Source organism: Typopeltis vanoorti, chromosome 3 (assembly GCF_054136105.1).
Source record: "Typopeltis vanoorti isolate ZY-2024b chromosome 3, IOZ_Tvanoo_1.0, whole genome shotgun sequence".
Lineage (NCBI taxonomy): Eukaryota > Metazoa > Arthropoda > Arachnida > Uropygi > Thelyphonidae > Typopeltis > Typopeltis vanoorti.
The window spans coordinates 69,034,134-69,058,025 of NC_143551.1; the positions used below are offsets into that span (position 1 = coordinate 69,034,134).

Below are 23,892 nucleotides of genomic sequence, written 5' to 3' on the forward strand. Positions count from 1 at the left end.
ATACAATAACCATCTTGATCAATTCGGGATCCTAGGAGCACAAAATTGTTAACTGCTTCCATTTTCTCCCCATCATTAAGTTCACATGTTGCCATAGCTTTTGTCTTTTTGAGGCTAAGTTTAAGGCCATATTTAGCACTTTCTTCTTTAACTTTCATAATAAGTTCCTCCAAATCTTCTTTCCATTCTGCTAGCAAGGTGGCATCATCTGCATACCTCAAATTATTAATATTTCTTCCACTAATTTTAATTCCAACTGAAGACTCCTCCAGCCCTGCCATTCTTAAAATATATTCGCTGTACTAGTTAAACAGGCACGAAGATAAAATATGTCTTTGTCGCACCCCTTTATCTATTGTGAAATACTCAGTTTCTCCAAGATCTGTTCGGACAGTAGCTTCTTGTTCACAATAAAGATTCGTTAGAAGGATAATGAAATGCTCTGGTACTCCCATTGTTCTAAACACATTCCACAGTTTCACATGATCTACAAGTCAAAAGCCTTACCATAGTCAAGGAAACAAAGGTAGACATTTTTTTGATATTCTGTGCTCTTTTTATTATCCATCTCGCATTGGCGATCTGATCTCTTGTTCCTCTGCCTTTTTGAAATCCTGCCTGTTCATTTGGCATTTCTCTCTTCATGAATGGTTCCAGTCTTTTCTGAATGATCTTAAGTAAGACTTTAATTGCATGAGAAATCAGTGCTATAGTTCTGTAAATTTCGCACACTCTCTCTCTCTCTTGCATCGCCTTTCTTCAATAAAGTTATATAAACTGATTTTTTTCCATTCTATAGGCCATGTAGTTGTGATCCAAATTTGGTGACATAGAGCTGTTGAAATTTTAACTGCCTCTTCTTCCAGGGCTTTGAGCAGCTCAATAGGTGTTCCATCTCCTCTTGGTGCTTTCTTACTGGATAGCTGTTGCAGTGCCCACCTCACTTCACTCTCCAGTGGTACTGGCTCCTGTGTATAATCCTGCTCTTCAAATTCCTCAGTCATTTTGAAGTCCTTTCTGTAAAGGGCTTCTGTATACTCTTTCCATCTTTCTTTGATGTACCTTTACCCATATAAAAAGCTAATCTCCTAGCTTCATACTTTTTCTCCAATTATTGTATATTACAATCTTGGTAAATGTCCTATTATTCCAAAAACCCAGCATTTAATGCTTCTATTGATTTTTTTTACCAAAAAAAAAATTGTCTTGTCCCAGCTGAATACCAAAAATAGTTTCATTCCTGATTACATTTTTTCCCCCAATTGTACTATTTTTCTTTTTCTCCAAGTGTGTGCTCCAGAATTGACTCTTGTTCTTTCTTTTTTATTCCAGTGATATTTATCCTGCAGCCTTGAAATTAGTCCACATTCAATCCATTCCTAAGATGGATGAACAAATATTTGCCATCTAATTACTGTCTAGTTTCACTCGCATCAGTTCTTTCTAAAGTAATGAAAACATTAAACTATCTGTTGGTTGGAAAATGTGTATGCTATCCACTCAGATAACCAGGCCTCTTAATACATATGTATTATAATAATGCAACATAACAAGATATCGTGGCACCTGTTGTATTATCCTGTTATATACTTCCCTCCCTCCCACACACACACACACACACACACTTTTCTTTAGGGCAAGCAGTCAATTATTTTCCAATAACCATTTGCCTGTTTATTGGAAAAATCTTGAATGGGAGCCAATTTAAGTAGAATGATCTGCTTAATCTAATTTCCCATTTCAAAATTTGAAATGGGAAATTAGATGAGGCCTAGTTGCATCTATGATGCAATAGATTTGCAGACACAGTCTGTTGGTTAGAGCATATATGCTAATCATATGGATAACTAAGTTTTTCAATAATGATACTATTGAAATTATTTATTTCAATATATTTCCCAGCCTGGTTGGCTGAGTGGTTAGCATATCTGCTCTCCAGCCAAAAGGCAGGGGGTTAGAATCCCGCCATGGGCATGGATGTTTGCTTGTCTGTGAAAATCTAGTGGTGATGGGTGGTAGATGGTGTTGGTGTAGATGATGATGGCAGTTCCGGTTGGTGGAGACAGAGTTGTAGAGTAGGTGCCCTCCCTTGATGAGTCTTTGGACTCCCTGGAGGTGTCATATAATAATAATATAATAGTACAGCATAATGAGCTATCATAGTAATTGTTACATTTGCCAGCTTAGTTGGCTGATTGGCTAGTGTATTTACTTTATACCAAAGTTGCAGGTTAGAATCCTGCCATAGGCATGGATGCTTGCGATTGTTTTTAGGTGGGAGATGAACATCATTGCCTAGTTTGATACTGCCACCTTGCTTATTGGAGGCTGAAGTGGCATGAAAAAAGGTCCATGTTTGGTTTCTGGACTGGGTATAAAAATAAATTAAAGTAATAAAAATGGAAAAAAAAATTGCCTACCTATGGTACAAATGTACTGTACGTTTGAAAAAAGGTTTTGTGGATGGGTGCCACATTAAAGGGTGGAAAAAATGACCCTATCCACTTATAAAAAGTCATTCCTGCTTCTCACCCACACATTTTTTTCAGGAAACGTAACTATCATGAGACCTCAACAAGTCTCCAACAAGAATTTACCACTAGTTTAGTCCTTTTCTTGAAAGCTAATGGGAAGTACCTGCTTTAATTTTGCTCAGGAGAGTCTAGTCAGTTCCCAACACCATTTTTCACATAAAAAATGTTCATAAATTCACATAGAAAAATGCAAAATAAGAAAAGTCTTACTGTGATTATATTGTTGATATTGAGGTTTTCAGATTGCTCCAAGATTTCACCGAGTATTTGAAAGGAAAATTGTAGATGGGAAGTTAGTAATGATGTAAATTTTTCATGTACTACTATCATATCCTGTACACTCCTTGAGGGTACATGGCAGGAATTTGATGATGATGAAGTAATCACCAGCTTATGTTAAATGAGAATGAGTATTCTATTGAAAACAAAAATGAGTTTTGAAAAGGATGTTTTATTTAAGTGTAAACTGAAGACAAATTATTCGGAAGAAAGTGAAGGAATTTTACAACAGACCTTAGATACCACCAAAATCTTAACCCACTCACCCAGGAAAACTGAGTTGTCTGCAATTATGGAAAGATGTCATCTTCCATGATGTACACAAGAAGTGAACAAAGTTTCACACACACAAAAAAAACCCGTCTATTAAGTTGGCATGCACTCCAAGGTAATACAAAGAAAAATGTAGAAAAACTACACATACCAGACACAGAATTAGAAACACTTATTTAATACCATGTTGAATTGTATCTACCTCTACAACATAACAGGTGTTCATCAGACCATCCTTTAACTGGCTCAGATTCACTGGAAGAGGATTTGCTCCTGGATGTGTTTTTCTGATATGTCTCATCTTTCCTGGCCACCACAAAGCCTGGAAAATATCAGATGATTTAAAAAAAAAAGTTAACATTTTGGGATGGACTTAAGCAGCAGTGTTCAGATATTCTTTGGAGGATACCTGACCATCCAGGAATATCAGGGGACCTGTTCCATACCAACAGAACATGAAACCGTCTCCAAAACCTTGTGTTTACAAGGCAAGCTGTCTGGGTTCATTGCTTCATGATACTCCCACCAAACTCTGTTTACTGCCGGTACAGAACAAGGTGTACCATGACTTGTCAGACCACATGACTTTTTTCCCCCAATGTCTAGTCATGGTGTTCCTAATACCACTGTAGACAAATTTTCCAGTTCTTGCAGAAATCAGTGGTTTCCATATAGATATGTGGCTGTCAATACTGATCCTCTTCAATTCCCTGCATATAGTTCAGTTGAGATATGGGTCAAGAACAGCCTTCATTAAATGCTTTGGTCAATTGCTGCACAGAGAAAATTTTGTTTGTCTGCACAAGCCTTCTCAGAAGATGGCACTCACATTCTTGACAGACTGGCATAGCAAGCACCACAGTTATGCCTCTTAGAGAAGTTTGGGTTATTTTTCCACTGATTAAACACCCAGGATATGATCATTTGAGAAATCAGTCAGCTATGCTTTTTCAAAATCATTGCTCCAGTCAGATGGGCACCCACAATAAGCCCTTTAATCAAACTCCAAAAAATTATTTTTCTCCCCATTGTGGTCAACACTATTAATGATTACTGACCAGAAGCATTCTTAACTAATTGCCTAGAACACGTGATGCATGCGACAAAGTATTTTGCATATATGCTGCATAAGTATATTTGCATACATCTATATAAAGGTTTCTAATTCAGTAGCTGGTATGTGTAAGTTACAGTAGCTAAACAAGCTAAACTAGAAGCCAATGACTGCCTGCCCTTCCTGGACACACTGATCACACGTCTTCCAGAAGGTTCCTTATAATTTTCGGTTTATAGAAAACTCACACATACAGGGAGATATTTACACAAACAATCACCCTTCTCAACAATATAGTATCTTAAAAACACTAACCCATAGAGCTAGAGCAATCTGTTCCAATGACATTGCTCTCACTGCTGAACTTTCTCACCTACATCACACCTTCTTAACCAATGGTTATAATCCTCATAAGATAGATAACATACTAAATGTTACCCAGAAATCCCCTCTATCTACCACAGAAGACTACAACAAACTATCACCATCCTATACATTAAAGGCACACCTGAAAAGATATCTAGGGTGCTTAACAAACACCAACTGTGCACCGTATTTAAACCTTATGTGAAATTAGCAACTCTCATCCGTTCACCTAAGGACCAATGCACTCCTTTATCACATACAGGAGTCTATGAAAGTGCCCTGTTCTTACCATCAAGCCTACTATGGACAGACAGGAAGAACTGTGGACATCCGCCTCAGTGAACACAAAAAATATATCTGACACTTTCGTTATGGCAAGTCAGGTCTGGCAGACCATGCTTTGGATACCCCAGCACACAGGATCAATTGGAAAAAAACAAAAGTAATGCACAGAAGCTTCTACAAGTCAGAGAGGTTGTTCCTGGAATCAACAGAAGCCTTAAAACATACTCCAAGCCTTAACAAGTATGGCTGTATAAATCTACCAAAGATTTGGGAGACAGTCATCCTAAGACCAAATTAATATTTATTACTTTTATTTTATTTTTTTCAAACTTTCTAAGACTATTATTTGGACTACTATTTCAAAACTATGAATTTTTTTTTTCTTTTTTTTTTTTTTACCTAGATGGCACCCTATTAGGACTTTAGTCTTGTGTTGCACGCTGCAATTACTTATATACTAGCCCCACTGTTACACCGGATTGTGGTTGTCTTGCATTGTAACAAACTTTGTGTTGTGTGCTCTGAAGATGCTAGATATAATACCAGTGAAATATTAGCTTCTAAGTTAATAAATAGTTATTTTCTTATCCATCTGTGTTCATATCAATACCATCAAATCTATTACAACATAGCTAAACAAGAGTTTATGGGAATATTCTGGTAGAATAATGAAGGTTAGAAAATGTTTTGAAAGCTTAGAATTGAGTAAATTGGAACACTAAAGGAATCAGATTATCAAGTTGATATTAAAACTGAAAATGAAGATATTCTAGATGTCTAATGTACTTTGAAATATTATGAATTAAGTAACAAATTATAGAACAGGTATAAAATATCAAGAGAATGTAATCAAGAATACATATCAATATTTGATGCAGACAGAAAATGTGAAGGCAGATGGAGTAGACGATAATCAATATTAAATGCATAGGTGGGTGGCATGAGAAGAGTTTGCCAAACGGGCTAGAGAATATGTGAAACTTACAGACAATACGTTTTAAGTAATAGCAATATATTGGTTTAATAAGATACTGCCAGACCAGTCTGTATTGGTCTTGTCTGTCTGTGTTCACTGGGCATCTACAGATGCTGTATGGTCACTCCAATGCTCGATGATGTTCCACACTAGGCCTCGCCATGTAGTCCTGTTGTTTGCCCTTCTGGCAGCCTCAATTCTCTGAAGATCAGTCACTCCACACACGCCATCCATCCATCTCATTGATGGTCTACCCCTGCCTCTTTTTTTTCCAGGAACTTTACCTTCTATTACTGTTCTGAGAAGTCATCCTTTCTATGTGTCCAAATTATTTTAACTTTCTTCTGTCAATATCCTTAAGGAGCCTTAAAGTTCTTCTAATCTTTTCTAACACCCAATCATTTGTATGCCTTTCAGTGTATGATATCCTCAACAGCCTTCTGTAACACCACATCTCAAAAGCAGATATCCGTTTCTTATCTGACTTCTTTAGGTTCCAAGTCTCACATCCATAAGTTGCTGTCGGAAAAACAACTGCATCCAAAATCCTCAACTTTGAAATATTATTGGTCTCAATGGCTGTTAAATTAACATATACTAATTAATTATTAATGCTTATTAATGTTACTACATCTGTATAATCCAGAAAGCTTTATCATTTCAGTTAGAGAATCTTCATTGTAGTTTTTTTTAAAAAAACGTGTGTGTGTGGGGGGGGGGGGGTGAGAATTATAGAATTTCTTTATCAGGTTTCCAAACATGAATTATGCATACATATTTGAGAAAAAGCTAAAAGAAATTGTTGAAGGAGAAATAGATGAAAAAACAAGCTGATTCTAAATAGTTTACCAATACAGTTTACCAGTTTACTTTACAAATAATAACAAAATTATGGGCATATAATGACTGTGTAAACTTGTTCTCAAAGAAGCATATAATACGGGTTCGCACACAGACATACAAAAAAAAATTCAGGTATGTAATTGTATGCTATTTTCCACTTATAGGTTATGTGGTGCTCATTATTATGAATCTCATCTAGGACATGAAGAAACTTCATGAGGTTTTTTTGACTGAAGGTGAGTTAGCCTATCTCATACAAAGGTAGCAGGGTTCCTCCTTCAGGAAACTGGGGTTTTTCATCCTGCAAAAAACAAACAAGCTGGCCAGAAGAAAACATGCAATTTACAGACATCATACGTTGGCCTCATAGTTGCTTTGGCTATAAATCTAAAACAACCAGCCTTATTATTAAGAGAAGTGTCATTATACCTGATATTCACATAGGAGATTTTAAACTTAATTGTTTACTTAGTTCTTTGTTGACTAGTATTAACCCAATAGTCATGAAATATCTTTTCATTCAGATTAGTGGGTCAATAATGGACATGCAGAGCACAACATATAGCCCCTGCCACTTCTGAGAGAGGAGCTGGAGAAGCTATATATTGTGAGAGAAGGCCTACTTTCTCTCAGTATCTGTTTCCAGAAGAGAAAAAAAATTCTCACTACGAAAGAACGTATTCTTAATCAGAGGAAATGTCAACCAGACCCACTAGGTAATAGATGGTGATGATCATTTCCTGGTGAAACACTACCATCTTGCTTATTGGAGGCTTGATGCCAAATTTAATCCTAGAGGGGATTCTGATTTGTATTATTACATTCTTTTTTTATGCATTTATCTAGCAGCTGGCTTGCAAATAAGAAGAGGTTCTGGATCTGTACAGTACGTTCACAGGACTGAAGCTGATAGAAATGCACCAGCAGGTACTTCCTGGTCTGCTGATGATCACCTACCTGTGATCATCAGCAGATTATTTGGGAGTAGAGTCCACTAGAACAGTGCTTCCCAAATTTATGGATGTAAAGGCTCCTTTGGAAAAATTAAAATATTTCACAGCCCCATCGGAAAAAAAATTGTAATACAGACATATTATTATAATATTTATTGTATTTATATTCAATACAAAACATACACATTTGATATGGCACACAGTCTTGGAACATTATAAATTAGTTTTCATTAATTCACAGCCCCCCAAGGGGGCTGTGGCCCACAGTTGGGAAGCACTGCACTAGAAGACCTGTGACTAGTGGCATGCCACAGGGTTGCTACTGTTTAATTTGTATGTTAATGATATAGGAAAGAATCTGAGAGGAATTGTTCAGTTGTTTGCCAATGATGCAAAATTGGGTGGAGCATTAGTTAATACGGATGATAAAATTTTGAAGGATGATTTGGATGGACTGGCAGTCTGGAAAAAAGGAGAATGGATGTCATCTAATGTGGCAAAGTGTAAGGTTATACATTTTGGGGTGAAAATATTGCCAACTGTATACCACATTGATGGAACTGTACTCCAGGAAATTGATGAAGCCAGAGATTTGGGAACAATGGTGGATAGAGAGTTGAAGTTTAGGGCACATAGCGAAAGTGGCTAAAGCAGCTCATCAGATTACTTGGTTACTGAAGAATTCTTTGATGAGCAGAGAAAAGCAGGTTGTTATTCCTCTTTATTGAGTGTGATAAGACTTCATCTTGACTACTGCATGCAGATCTGTCACCTGGGTGGTTTGCTCGCAATGGGAGAAGAGGATCCAGAGGCAAATGACCAAGATTGATGCAGGTCTATGGAATGAACTTTACAAGAACAGGTTAAATATTTGTGGGTTACAGAATTGGTTGATAGGCAGAAAAGGGGTGATATGATTGAGACAGACATTACTGAAGAGTTTTTATAAAATTAATACAGAGGAAATTTTTCAGGCAGGTCTTGTGTTGGGAGAACTAGGGGCCATCCTTGGAAACTGATCAAGGGGTGTAGTTAGCCAGGATGTTAGAACCAGATTTTTTGCTTAGAGTCTGTTGTGGGTATCATAACTGTGAATGAGTTCAAAGCAAAGTATGATATATACTGCTCAAATGTTGGATAATGCTTGGCATGATGATTAGGGCCTCTCTCGATGGATGAGTCTTAAGGACTCCATGGAGTAGCCCATAATAATAATAATTACTGATTTATTTATCTTTTTTTTATTCTTGAAAGCCATTATTTTTGTTTTTGCTTTAGATATTCTCATATTATTCTGTTTTGAGATTTCAGCTAATGATTTTACTGATCTTTGTAAGTCATCATCTGTTGTAGCTAATACAATTTGATCATTCACAAGTAGTAATGTGCTTATCTTTGTGTGCATGTGGGTTTATATATATATATATATATATATATTAAAAAATAGGGCTGATAAGGCAAGTCTATGCTGTCCATATCTTTCTATTCTGATATACTGTATGTTCTAATTTGACTGCTATTGTTTTTTTTTTTTTCTTCCTGTGTATATTTGTTGAATAGACTGTAAGAGTTGGTTTGGTATATTAAATCAGCTAGTATTTTAAACAATTTTTGTCTGTTAATTTTATACATTTTTCAGATCAGTGAATAATAATAATGGCCACATGTATTTCTTTTTGAAATTCTCTTCTCTTTTCAACAATTAATTTTAAAGTAACAATTTGAGTCTATGCAAGACTGGAAGATTGACCTTTTCAGAATTCATTTTGTTCTAGTATGTTATCCTTTACAATATTGTTTAGCTCTTTTAATATCCCCACATATCTTATAACCTATTGGAAAAAAACTATTGGGGAATTACTCTACTTGCATTTAGTAGAGTAATTCCCCAATAGTTTTGGTAGTCATTTTTATTTCCTTCTTAATAACCAGTGTTTCTTTTCCGAGAGTTTGGACTTTTTCCAGAAATCCAACCCTTATTAAAGAATTTCAGGAGTTTCTTTAAAGTTTTCACCCTTTAGTAAATCCATACTGTTTCTTGCAGGTATAGCTTGTCTTTCTACCTATTTCTGTATGCGAGTTCTTACTAATTTCTCTAAAATCTTTGCCACCACACCAGAGATACTAATAGGTCTGTAGATGATACACACATCAGTTTTTGCATCATCCTTGTACATTGGAACTAGCATACATTATTTCTATTCCTGTGGTACCTTGCCTGAGCTGAGGCTCAAATTATGCAAACATGTCAAAGACCTAGCCAGTTCAGCTGAACATGCCTTTAGTATATGTGTCCTGCTATTCTATCTGCTCCTCTTGCCGAAATGCCTCTCACACTTATTATCATGATATTCCTTCCACATGATCTTCTTATGGATCTCTTGTTTAATAACTTCAAGTTTTAACTTACAGTTATTGAGCTGTTGCACAAATTGAATAAGAATTCAGCAATAAGGACTGATGGATTCTAAAAAAGTGTTCAACCAAAGTGACTATTCCTTTGACCAGGCTATATAATAATTTGAGTCTCAGAACAAGGAAAATTTCACAGGAGTGGAAAGAATGTATTGTAATCCCATTGCACAAGGGTGGTGCAAAGACTGAAGTATCCATCTATCGACTTATTAGTGTCTTGGGAGTGGCGGAGTTGGTTAGAGTTCACATTTAGAAATAGGTTGGCAGAAAATTTCTACTTTTCAATGAACAGCATGGGATTAATAAGGGAAGGTCATGTTTTAGCAACTTAGTTCTTGAATTATATGTCATTACTTGATGACTTACAAATGTTTCCAAAGCAGCGATAACTACAACTTCAATTTGGTGACCAATCAAAGGGGAAGCTGAGCAGGAGAGGAAGAGAGAGATTAATCAGCTGTTTTGATTGTCATGTTGTTGATTTTTTTTAATTTTATTTTTATGAGGAGCAGGTGAATTTATCAATATAGATAAATTTAAGTCATTTTTCATGAGGAATTTGTGAAATAGTTTCCTCAAGGAGTTATCCCACTTGGAAAGCCTATTCATATTTAATTTTCCTTTTGAAGAAAACTGGAGACTAGTTTGACTAATGAAAGTTGACTGAAGGCTAAATCAGTCTTATTACTTCTTACAAAAGGTTTGCATTCAAAATGCTTCCTCTGGTTTACTGTGATGTTATTTATCTGATATTTCAAAGACTTATATAGCTAGCTAAGTTTTAATTGCAAGAAATCAATTCTGTGCAAGCAGGAATACCTTTAGTTTATTGTTTGAAGTTTTAAAAGGTGAGATATCACTGATTGAAAGTGTTTTACATGTTTTAATCTAGTAATTCTGAATGTATGTAGCCCATGCATTTATATTAAATTCATGCATGCTTATAGCAAGGAGTTGTAAGACTTTTCTCTCCTTGAACTGTCTTTAGCCTAAAGGTACAATGTGTTTCAATTAGAAGGACGGTTTGTAACTGGTTTCTCCTTCGCTTTTTAAAGAAGCTTACCTAGTAAGAGATTTTGAATGCATTATTTTTCCTAGTAAGTGCACTGGGATCACTAAAAAGATTCCTTGCTTGTGCATTATTTTAGTACAATTGCAATGTATGAAACTAATGAAGCTAGGATTTTGAGCTTGTTGATGTTTGCTGCTGATGGAAAACTAAAGAGAGCACTAGTTAATAAAGATGATATAGAGATCAAGTAGGGTGATTTAAATATTATTGTTACAGGTATCTCCCTGGAATGACGGCTCTCATCGTGGAAGACCCACAAAAGCCATTATTCACACGATACCCATCATATATCTCCTTAAACTTATTCACTGTTGGGGTACTCACAATCACCTCTGGCAATCCTTTCCACCACTTTCCATGCAAATAATCTAAATCAACACATCCTGACTAACCACACTCTTACACAACTTCCATGAGTGACCTTTAGTTCTCTCTGTATTTGCTATGCATTTAAAACTTTTTCCTTTGTATCGATCGTATAGAATCCCCTTTCATAACTTATAAGTTTCTATCATGTCCCCTCTTTTCCACCATCAACCAAACTTTGAATCTGCACACTTTCAATCTATCCTCATAAGCAACATTCCAAAGCCCCATCATCAGCTCAGTCACTCATTGCTGAATTCTCTCCACCATTCATGATTCCCCCCCCCCCCCCAAGAAACCGAAGTGACCAAAATCTGAGCACAGTAGTCAAGATTGAATTATAAGCTTATAAAGAGGGATAATAACCTCTTCATCTTTACTTGTTAGCAAGATTTTTAACATCCAACTAATCCTTTGAGCTATTTTATCAGCTGTTGCAGTATGCCCTCTGAACTTCAACTCTCTGTTCACTATTACTCCCTAAGTCTACTTATCAACTTCCTGCAATCTAGTACTGTCCATGTGATACACAGCATGTAACTTTTTCAACCCAAAATGCATAACCTTACATTTTGCAACATTAAATTGACAATCATTATCCTTCACCCACAATACCTATTTATTTAAATCATCCTGTAGGATATTTACATTGCCTTTATCAACTATTTGCCTCCCCAGTTTTGCATCATCAGCAGGCAACAGAATATCCTCCACTCCCTTAAATCTTTTTCCCCTATATCATTAATATACAAATTCAATATTTGCCCTAGTACAGAACCCTGAGGCACTCCACTAGTCACCCCTCATTCTCCTAGATTCCACTCCACTATATACTGCTCTCTCTGGAGTCTGCCTGTCAGTCAAACCTCCCACCATTCATGCTATCAGCTTCATACGCATTTCCATTTGCTCCAACTTTTGTAGTAGTTTTCCATGCAGTATCTCAAATGCCTTTGCAAAGTCCAGCAGTATCATGGCATGGCTATTTCTCTTACTTATTCTGCTGTTACTCTATGATAAAATGTGAGTAAATTATTACTAAGGCAGAACCTAGTTTTACAAAGCCATGTTGCTCACCATAGAGTATCATATTCCTGTCCACCCACTGTGAGATTTTACCTTTAATCAACTTTTCCATTATTTTAATCACCACTCCTGAGACATTAATTGGTCTGTAATTTGCTACTTCTTTCTTGAAGTTACTTTTATGTAATGGAACTATCTGTACCCTCTTTCCACTCCCTTGGAACCATGCCAGAGCTGAGATTTAGATTGAACAACTTCATCAGAGGGTTATGCTAATTCTCTTGCTTCACGCAGTACACAGGCTGACATGCTGTCTGGTTCCCCTGCTGTATTCACATTGATATTTTTCAATACGCTATCTCCTGTTCATCTACCTCAATTTCGACATGAGTCTGTTTAATTAGGCAATTGTAAAATCTTTACCTGGATGCTACACTTTGGCTCAGTAACTCAATTATTTCTTTTGTCAAGTTATCCTTCCAGTCATTTTTCCTCTTACTTGCTGCATAACAAAAAAAATATTTTGGATTTACTTTTGCCTGCTTAGCTACTTTTCTCTCATAATATCTGATTTGACTTTCCTTACCATACTAGACACCTTTCTTGCTTGCACTTTGTACTCTTATCAGTATGCTGATCATTTTCCCTTTATATTTCCTCTACAATGTTTTTGTGTGGTTCTTGCTTGATATCTCTACTCATCCACTTACCCACCACTTGGTTTATCCTCAAGATCAGGAGCATGCGGTCTTATGGTACTGCTTCTATCAAACAGTCCTTGATCACTTTCCATGCACTACTGACATTCTTACCTTGTAGCTTTTTAAACCATGGCAGTGCTTCAAGATGATGCTTAAGTCCATCATAATTACTAACTTTATAGTTCAACTAAACTCTCTCTTGACAGAGAATTCCACGTGTTTAGCAACTTCCCAGAACAAGATTGCATGCTTACTCTCCCCACTTGGAGGCATAGTATCTACTAATGCTATGACTAAATAGAAATTTAGGAAAAGGAGTTTGCACTTTAATATGGCTGCACTTTGAGATGAAAAGATTATAAGTTGTTGCTACTTTTGATGAAACTGGACTGTAGGAAATAGATGGCACTAGGATTTTAGGCTATGGTAGACAGGGATTTGAAAAGTACACTAACAAGTATAGATAGGGTTATTATCCCTCTTTATTAGGTTTTTCTAGATTTCTTGGGCACGAGGGAATTGGTAGAGAGGATACATCTTAGTCACTAAGATAGTTAACTGTCTATGGAATGAGTACAGATGCTTAAATGTACAGGAGTACAGATATCCTCCTATATAGGACAGATTGAAATTTGTGTTACAAATTTTGGATATGAAAGAAACATCTGAGTTACTAAAGAAGCTTTATAGGATTGATATAGAAGAAATTTTAATATCCAATGAAAAGGGAGAGAACAAGTATTGCACCTGGAAGCTGCATAAGAGTGGCTAGTAGGATATGAGGACTAAATTTTTGCTTGAAGAGTGGTGATTGAGTGGAATGGGCTTCCTGTGTGCTTTGCCAGTAAATAAATTTAAGGATGCATGATAGATTGGGAGTAGTTGTGAGTTTATGCCTCCTATGATAAGTTTTTGGAATCATGGGAATGTGTATATACTATAAATAAGAAGAATTTCACCCAAATCATCACATTTTAAGACCAAGTAAACTATCTTTTCTGTGTCATTCATTATTGCATAGTACAAAACTGAAAATTACATTATATCCCATGCAACCTGTTGTTTTATCTTTGTTTAGCATTTTTAAGGCTTTGCAAACAGTGAATACATGATAAAAAGAAAAGGACAACAATGTAGTATATAAGATTGTTTTTTATCTTAATGGAAGAAATAACTAGCAGCACATCATACCCTCCAGTGGTATGCAGGATATCATGATGATATTACATAATTAAGTTTACATTATTATTATTTTCTTATTAACAATTTTCTTCAAAATTAATATGTTAGTTCTATCAATTGAAAAATTCAGCATTTGTATGAGATTTTTCTTCATGCTGTATACACCATCATACTTCAAGTACATGTTTCTCTTAAGTTTACCATTGTATATATGTAGCTTTCAGTCAAGTACTAGACAGAAATTTAACTTTATTTTAAATTACTGTTCAGCACAAACAAGATGTAAGTACTGAACAAAGGTACAGTATATTATATATTTATTAAAAAATGTATATACATCAGTAGAGAAATAATTGACCTTAATTTTCATCCTGTACATGAATAGGAAAGAAGTTTCTTCTAGATTGATATAAAAATATGCTAAATGAACATATTAATCCAGTCCAGATATGAATGCACTCTTGTGAATCCACCATACTGATTTTGATTTCCACATCCTGCAGGACTTCCCCAGCTTACAATTCCTTCAAGTATCCACCGTCTCTCTTTGACAGACTCATCAAGAAACACAATCGGTCCACCACTGTCACCACTACATGCATCTGCTCTACCTTCTTGAAAACCTGCACAAAACATATTATCTGTGACTGTGAGAGGAAGGTCTTCTTTTTCATAACCCTCTTCACATACTTTACGGGGAACAACAGGTAAAACAGCTTGTTGAATCGTCTCAGAATAGGAGTTGTTCTCATTCATACCCCAGCCAGTAACCTAAATATAAGAATATACTGCATTATACTCCTGCGATGAGTCTCTAACTCCATGGAGATCAGATGTTAATAATACAAGTAATACAGAAGTTTAATATAAATGCAAATATACTAATTTTATTACTATGTTTCATATCAACTCAAAATTTTTCCATATGGTACAGTTTTTCTATGAAAATATAGTTTTTTCAGTAACTAATCTTTTAAACTGGCTTTTCTAATATTAACTATTAAAAAAATGCAATACCATTAAGAAAATCACAAAAATTATAATGAATAGTAATTCACTTTAGTGGACTGATCTTCTTCTGGCAGTAAAGTATACATCCTTAAAGAGACAGGTGGCAAATTTCACCCCTACACACACACACATTCAAAACTTTTTCTGTATGTCATTGCTACATACTAATGATATCAATTAGTATTGATATCATTAGTATGTAGGGGTGTTAAATGTTTATTCCTGTATTCTGGGAAGTTTTTGAAATATCTCAACATTACTCTATGCAAGATCTAATCCTTTTTTAAGACAGCTATATTCTGTTGTGTAACCTACATTTTTTTAAATACATGAACATTAAAAATGGCTTCAGTTTGAATTGCTTATATTTTTCAATAATATGCAGGAATAATTTTTATGTTAATTAGTACAGCAGATTTGGGAGCAAAAAAAATCTATCAGTGTTTCTGTTTATTATGTCATGAATAAGTATTCAGCACTACTTGCAGTGGTGTAAACTTGGCAGCTGTGTTATCTAGTATATCAGAAATGATTCTGATAGCAATAGATTATCTTTTTATCAACTGCATGTGAATTGTTTCCATACACATTATCTTCTGGATACTGCCTTAGAAAATAAATTCAGTTGCAATACCTCAACAGCAAAAAACATCCAAGGAAGCAATTTGAGGAAACAACTATCAAAATGTGTATGAAGGATATTGAACTGTATATGTGCTGAATGTAGTTCAACTCCACAATCCTGTTGGAAGAATTCAATTCTTAAGGGATGAAAGTGTATCACACAGTGCATTGTTGAAGATGTAATCATCATGTGTCATCTCCATCCAGGAGGTTGACTACTATGATGTGACTCATAGTTGACTATGAGAATAAGGATAATGTGATGAGGATCCTATCTCTTCGACATTGTAAGTATTCATGGTTGTAGATCTGTGTTCATGGGGCCACTTTGCCTGTTCTGAGGGACAAAAAAAATCCCAGTTTCTGGGTGAAAAGCCCTCTACCTCTGTATGAGACTGGATAACTCACCTTTAGTAGAACAAGACCAGATAAAAGTTCCTCGCGTCATGGATGGGAATTGAACCCAGGGCTTTGTCTATACTGACTGAGCTACAGAGGCTCAAAGCAGATGTAATGCACCTCCAGTAATATGTTGGAGTTTTGGCAGCCAATGTTCATTTATTCTGCTTGTTAACATAGCCATAGAGTATAAATGCATCTGCATCTCATCAGTAATCAGGTTTTAAAGAACTGCAGGATTTATTTGCAAAAATTACAGAAATGGACCAGGAAAAAATTTTTTTTTTTTATGCATTTAGGATTATGTTAAATATTGGCAATTCTAGTTAATTGTTGTAAAACAGATTTTACAGATTTAAAAGGATACTTAACCTCATTGAAAAGCCTATTCATTGCTAATAGTTAAGACCATCCATACAATTGAATATTCATTAATATCTTGTTCTAGCACGTAATGCCATCTTGTCAAACAATAAGAGAAGTTACCACTGGTGTCAATAACTTCAATTGTGTGTTAATTCACCAGTTTCACCTATACAAGTTGCAGGTGCATTGAATTCAGTATACTCCAGGGTAGGCTGATGAAGGAAGGGGATTCTTTTAAGTGTTGAATAAGTTCCTTAATTTTCCAGGAGGTTTAAAGGTTGCATTAATATTGTATTTAGGTAGTATTCTTTATTTTATCTGATATCCCTTTAATGTAGTTTTATTATAATCTAGTTTAATTTAATTATTAGATACAGTCTTGTGAAAAATTTTGACAGTATTTTTATATACCAATTTAAATAATAATAATATACAGTCAAAAGGCTCAGCTGGAGACCCACACAATCCCATTCATATATCTCCTTAAACGTATTCATTGTTGGGGCCCCTCACAACAACAACAACAACCTGGTAATCCATTCCACTCATTTCTATGTCGATCTTATAGTTTCTATTATATCCCATCTATTCTGCCTGTCAGCTAAACTCTGAAATTCACACACCAATCTATCCTCATAGGGAACATTCCACCTATCACCAACTTGGTCCCTTATCTCTGAAGCCACCTCCAATACTTGCTGATCCCCAAGAAATGCAGCCAACCAAATCTGCACAGTAGTCAACATGTGGTTGAATCATAGCCTTATAAAGAAGGATAATAACTTCTCTATCTTTACTTGTCAGTGTGTTCTTCAACATCCAAGTAATCCTCTAAGCTAGTTTTCCAACCCCTGCCTCTGAATTTCAAATCTCTATCCACCATCACCCCTAGATCCCTAGCCTAATCAATTTCCTGTAATTTAGTACCATCAATCAATGTAATAACATTTAATGAGAAACCATAAATATAACATTCTCCATGTAATACTAGAAGGTAAAAATCAATGGAAAGGGAAAACCTGGTAGAAGAAAATATCATGGCTAGACAATATAGAAAACTGGACTAAACTGTACACAGAGGTCTTAATCAATGCTAGTAAAGACAGAAGTAAATTTGCAAAAGTTGTCACTGAACTCCATTAGTAAATAGCCCTTGAAGAAGTGCCATCAACATGACACAAAATACAGGAATACCTCAATTATCGCGGTTATTGTTGCCACGAAAAATACCGCAATAATCAGGATAAATAATGCGTGTAAAATGGGTGATCAATGCCAAGGATTTTTCAAATCTATTAATTAAATTTTATATATCAAGTAAAAAAGAAATGTGTTAAGTAAAAAATGAAGGTTCATTTAGAAAAACAAGATTATTCTTTAATCTTTATATATAAGAAGTACATGCAGTATATACAATTATTCTTTCTTTGATAAAAATTGGTGTAGAGTTGTCTGGTGGAATTTTTTCTTCGTATAAAACTTGGTAGCATTTTCAATTTCCTGACGAACTTTCAGTGATCGCTCGAGATTAGGATCGCCATTCAAGATTTTTTTCTTTAAAATTTTCAGCAATTCTAAACATTTCATCCATTTCTTTGAGGGTAAATTCCTTCGGCGCCAAGTCAATTTGTTCGTCATTATCATCGATTTGAGCATCGTAAGCACGTTCTCTCTCTCGAGGTCTTCATCATCCAGCTCCTTATCATGTGACTGAAGCAGGTCCTGAACATCACCTTTTTCAATTTCTTTTAGTCCTAGATCGAAGCCGTAGAGTTTGCAGCGTGGTCTAAAATATGGCGAACAGTTGATTCATTTAGACCGTACTCTCTTGCAATTTTGGCTTTGGTTATGCCTGCTTCATACTTGTTTATCATATGCAACTTATCTTCTAAGCTGATCACTCTATATTTCTTCTTGATAGCTGTAGACTTGAAATCATCCTTGTTTCTTTTAGCATTCATTGTAGGGGTAAATAACAAGAGAAATAAATATCCACATGTACTTCAGGCAAAGGCAGATAGTTACTGGTAAGTGGTGAGAAGGCGCTGTCATATAAAAACGAAGCGCTACAAGAGAGCGATAACTGGAGAGTGGCGACTCGAACTGGTTGCATATGTAGTTGGCTACATCTCGCGGCCGTGATAATTCGAATTTGGAGTGCAATAATTGGAATTTTGGTATCAAATTATAAACCGCGATAAATCAAGAATCGCGATAATCGAGGTATTCCTGTATATAACGTGTTCATCTTGAAGTGCATTACCTTACATTTTGTAACATTAAACTGACAACCAATATCCTTTTCTGACACTGCCAATATACACCCTCTGTCCAAAAAGAAACCGAACTTTTTGAAAATAGAATAAACTAGTGGCACCACCTGTAAAGAAAATGAGTTTCAAACAGAGAGTTGCGATTGACTTTTGTGTTAAACTTGGTAAAAGTTTTACCGAAGCACATCAAAAAGCATACAGTGATGAATGCTTATTCCATAATCAAGTTTACGAGTGGTTTAAGCGATTTCAAAGTGGTCGTGAGACGCTTGAGGACGACAAAAAGCAGGGCCGTCCAAAAACTGGACTGAGCAAAGTTAACATCCAAAAAGTGCATGATTTCATCAAAGAAAACTCGAAATCATCCATGAGATTGATTGAAGATGAATTTCCAAAATCAACTGTGCACAACATTTTGACTGAGAGGTTGGGCCTTCATAAATTGAATTCACGATTTGTTCCCCACAAGTTGGCTGATGACCAAAAAATGTATCGGAACACTGCAAGGACCTCGTTAAAACTGCTTGTAACGACTCAAACTTCCTTTAAACAATCGTTACTGGTGACAAAACATGTTTTGAGTATGAGCCCGAAACAAAGTACCAGAGTGCTGAGTGGAGACCACCAGAAGAGGGGCATCCAAAAAAAGTCAAAAGTAAAGATAATGCTGATTTGTTTCTATGATTCCAAAGGCATTATCCACAAAGAATTTATTCTGCCTTGCCAAACGGTCAATGGTGAATTTTATCTCGAAGTGTGAAGCAATTGATAGCGAGAATTTGTTGCATATGGCATGAATATCATGATACAAGCAGCTGGTCACTTTTGCATGATAATGCACTATCTCATCGTTCGAACATGAGACAGTTTTTGAGCAAAAACCAAGTTTGTATGTTGGATCACTCGCCGTATTCACCTGATTTAGCACCCTGTGACTTCTTTCTCTCCCCTCCGACTTCATTTGCTGATGAAAGGAAAGTGATACGGCACCATTGAAAACGTTCAAGCAGCAGTAACCACGACCCTCAACAGTATCCCAAAAACCGATATAAAAAACTCATTTAACGAATTAATTGACCGTGCCAAACGCTGTGTTGAAGCTGAGGGAGTGTATATTGATTGAAATAAATGATTTGAATAATTATAATTGGCCTGTGTTTTATTTTCTATCAAAAGTTCGGTTTCTTTTTGGACAGAGGGTGTATTTAAATCATCCTGCAGAATATCTACATTGCCTTTATCAACTATTGTCCTTCCCAGTTTTGCATTATCAACAAACAAACAACTTTTCCAATATACCACTCCAGAGATCTAGTCTGTAATTTGCTGCTTCTGTCTTGGGGGCCATCTTTATGTAATGGAACTATCTTACCCTCTTTCTGCTCCCTTGGAACCTTGCCAGAGCTGAGACTTAGATTAAACAACTTTGTCAGAAGCATTGCTGGTTCTCTTGAACATTGTCATAGAACATGAGCTGACATATCATCCAGGCCCACTGCTATATTCATACTGATATTTTTCAGTATATTGAGTGTACCTCAATTCTCACATCAGTCTGCAAAATCAGCATCTGAATGATATATCTCTGCAAAGTGATTGTCTAGTAATTGAACTATTTCTTCTACTACTGTCACTTTCCTACCCATCAGTACTGAGTAAAGTTATCTTTCGTAATCATTCTTTCTCTACTTGCTATGTAATGGAAAAAACTCTTTTTGGATTTACTTTAATCTGCTTTATCCTTTCTTACTATACTGTTACTCTTCTTATTTGTGCTTTATACTGCTTTTGGGGATGCTGATAATCTTTTTGTTTATATTCTCTCCACAATGCTTCCTTTTTTTTTGCAGCTCCTACTTTATATTGCTACTACCCATCCAATTAATTCCCTACTCAGTTTATTCTCCTGACCTTGGATATGCAGTCTGATACTTCCTCACGCAAATAATTCTTTACTGCTTCCCGTGCACTAATAACATTAATTTCATGTATTTTCTTATGTTTATCATAATCACCAGCTTTGTAGTTCCACAATAAACCCTTTCTTGACTGAGATTTCCAAATTTTGAGCAACCTTCCAGAATAAGACTGCGTGGTCACTTTCCTAATTAGAGGTAGGATTGCTACTGTAGTTATAGATAGATCTTCTGATGCTATTACCAAATTCAACATGCTCAAATCCCTGGTCCCTCCATAACTTGCTGTTTCAGGTAATTATCCCTTATACAGCAACTGTATAAATTTCGTTTCCATTTTGCCGTGTGCCCTTTCCTGCTTCCAATCTATATCCTCATAGCTGATGTCTCCCATGATAATTGCTCAGTCTGCACTTATTGTACTAATCTGTCTGCACGTCATCCACATCTCTACTTCTGGACACCCAGGTCTATAGCAGCAACCAATAATACATTTTGTCCTGTTGGCATCTATCTCACACAAGACAGCCTCAGATGTACAATCTTCCTTAACTTCTATTTTTGTTGGTGGAATTTTTCAGCTGTCATTAATAATACCTCTCCTCCTGCCCTATTTCCTTTATCTTCTCTGAAAATACAATATCTGTCATCTACCAGATCGTGCTGATACCAATAATTTTTGGCCAAGTTGAGCTGACCAATGCCAAAAATTCCTCTTCCTTATTTCTGATACTTCAGACATTCATGTACATGCATTTCAACATCCCCCCCCCCCCTTGGGCCCAAAGTTACCCTTATGTAATTTAATTTCCAGCCTGTTTAGATTTGAAACCTGCAGAAACTACATCCAGCTATTCACAATCAATCCTACACTCAAACCCATCTATCCCAGTGATGGCTATTTCTGCACTCACACTCATTTGTTCCAAGACACATGATTGATTACTTTCCCCTAATGTGTCTAGTTTCTCTGATTTTGCACTTCCAAACTTTCACTGAACAACGCTTTCTCCAAGGATCTAACTCCAAAACTATTCAAGTGCAGTCCATCAGGCATATACAAGTCCTTTCATCCATCACATTCACCCCACACATTTATAAACTGCATTCCATTCCTCCTGCACAATCTTGTCATTGATTCATTGGTAATCAAGGCTCTTCTCAATTCTGTCCTATCACACCAAGGCAAGCATACTCACAATCTTTACTTTCTCACTCTTAATTTTTCTTTCTTTAATATCTTCTCTCATTGCATATTTCTCATCTTTCAAATCATTTGTGCCTGCTAAAACAATTACTCTGTTCACTTCTTTCGTTTGAAAACTTATAGCTTCACTAAAATCCTTTATCACTTGGGAAACATATTTTCTTCACTTTCTTATTATGCATATTATCATCGCTCCCACATGCAACATTTTCTATTTTCTCCCAGTTTATCGCACTTTTATGCTTTTTCCATTCACTCTTTCTTTCTTTCTCCCTCCTGCTGTACCACAAGCCAATTGTTTCTCTGTTTGCTCAGGCTTGCATTTTGTCCTGTGGAGTCCATGTACGCATGCTATTTCTTTCTGCACTGGCATCTCATCATCCACATTATGCCTAATTTTTATGTTAGTAGTGGTAAGAGTTTACTTGTATATATTGGCCAGTAGGTGTAGCTTATGCTAAACAATGAAGGAAAGACTGTTGAAAGGAAGATGTGTGACAAATGTACCTAGATATGGAAGTGTGTTCTGCTTTAATAAATAACATAAAATGGATTTAATTTACATATATATTTTTATTAGTAAAATTTTTTGTCCTATCCTATATCAAGGGAATCTTCAGTATGACTTTCAAATTAAACAAAAAGAACAGAAATCGGTATATTCAATGATGAAATGTGCATATACATGATGTAGCATATCATGGCCTAATTATATTACAGTTCTAGTAAAAATAACTTTAACAAGATTAAAACAACAACAAAAAAAGTTAATTCTGGAATTTGTGAAATACTATTTCCCATAAGTAATTTAAGTCCATTTCTATTAAAATATGGTTGATGTAGCAAAGTCTCACACGACTCTCTTTGTATAAATGTTCCAAAAGATTATTACTTTTATGAAGAATCTTAATTTTCTTCCCAAGAACTTGCTGTTTTGTGGTGATAGCGTGCTCTGAGTCCTGATTGCTCTGGCTCATGGAACTAAATATTGTCTAAATGTTCATCATGATAAATTAAAGATACCAAGAAATTATATACTGTACTTGGTTTAATCCTTTATCCAAGTGTAAGCAACAAGTTTATGTCTGAATTATTTTCAGGACTGGGGCAACTCGTATAAAGAAGCTAATGACTTGACATCACTTGCTTTAGTATCCCATAATGCAAAGCACATGGGATACTAAGGCAAGTGATGTGAAGTCATTAGCTTCTTTATACGAGTTGCCCTGAAAATAATTCAGGCACAAACAGGTTTGCTTACACTTGGATAAAGGATTAAACCAAGTATATAATTTCTTGGTATCTTTAATTTATAGTAAAACCAAGTGGAAAAACTTCCAACAACTGTTCATCATGATGCATTTCTACTTGTTTGGCTGAAATATGATAATCTACACTGGCAAGGAATTTGATATACTCCAGAGTAGGCTAAAGGCAGACTTATTATCTTTAGCTGAATCTAGCAAAGCAGATCTCTTGTTGATAGGACGGAAGGACACTTGTAGCCCAACAGGTCTAAGCAATTTGGCACTATATTTTCTGAGATATCTTAACACAGGGAATGGTGACATGATGGACCACCTCTATATCACAATTATGATGAGCGGCAGATGACAAGGAAACTCTACAAGTCATAATTAACTTGTTTACATACGATTCAGTAAAACCATTAGTTTTACTGAATCGTAAAAGGAAGGCAGACTTGATGTGATTCATTTCTTGTGACAGCAGTAATTCAGTGGAGCAAAGAAAGTGTATCTGATGTACTAAA

General features: G+C 35.7%; 1 protein-coding gene across 1 annotated transcript in view; it reads right to left on the reverse strand.

The window, feature by feature from the left end:
- Positions 1 to 14,277: 14,277 nt before the first annotated feature.
- The window catches only part of LOC150108245 (clotting factor C-like), a 368,054-nt gene continuing 358,439 nt past the window's right edge, over positions 14,278 to 23,892 (reverse strand). The window contains exon 18 of the mRNA XM_090415698.1: positions 14,278 to 15,096. Within this exon, the coding sequence (XP_090271824.1) occupies positions 14,746 to 15,096 (351 nt within the window). The 3' untranslated portion in view covers positions 14,278 to 14,745. The remainder of the gene's footprint in view (positions 15,097 to 23,892) is intronic.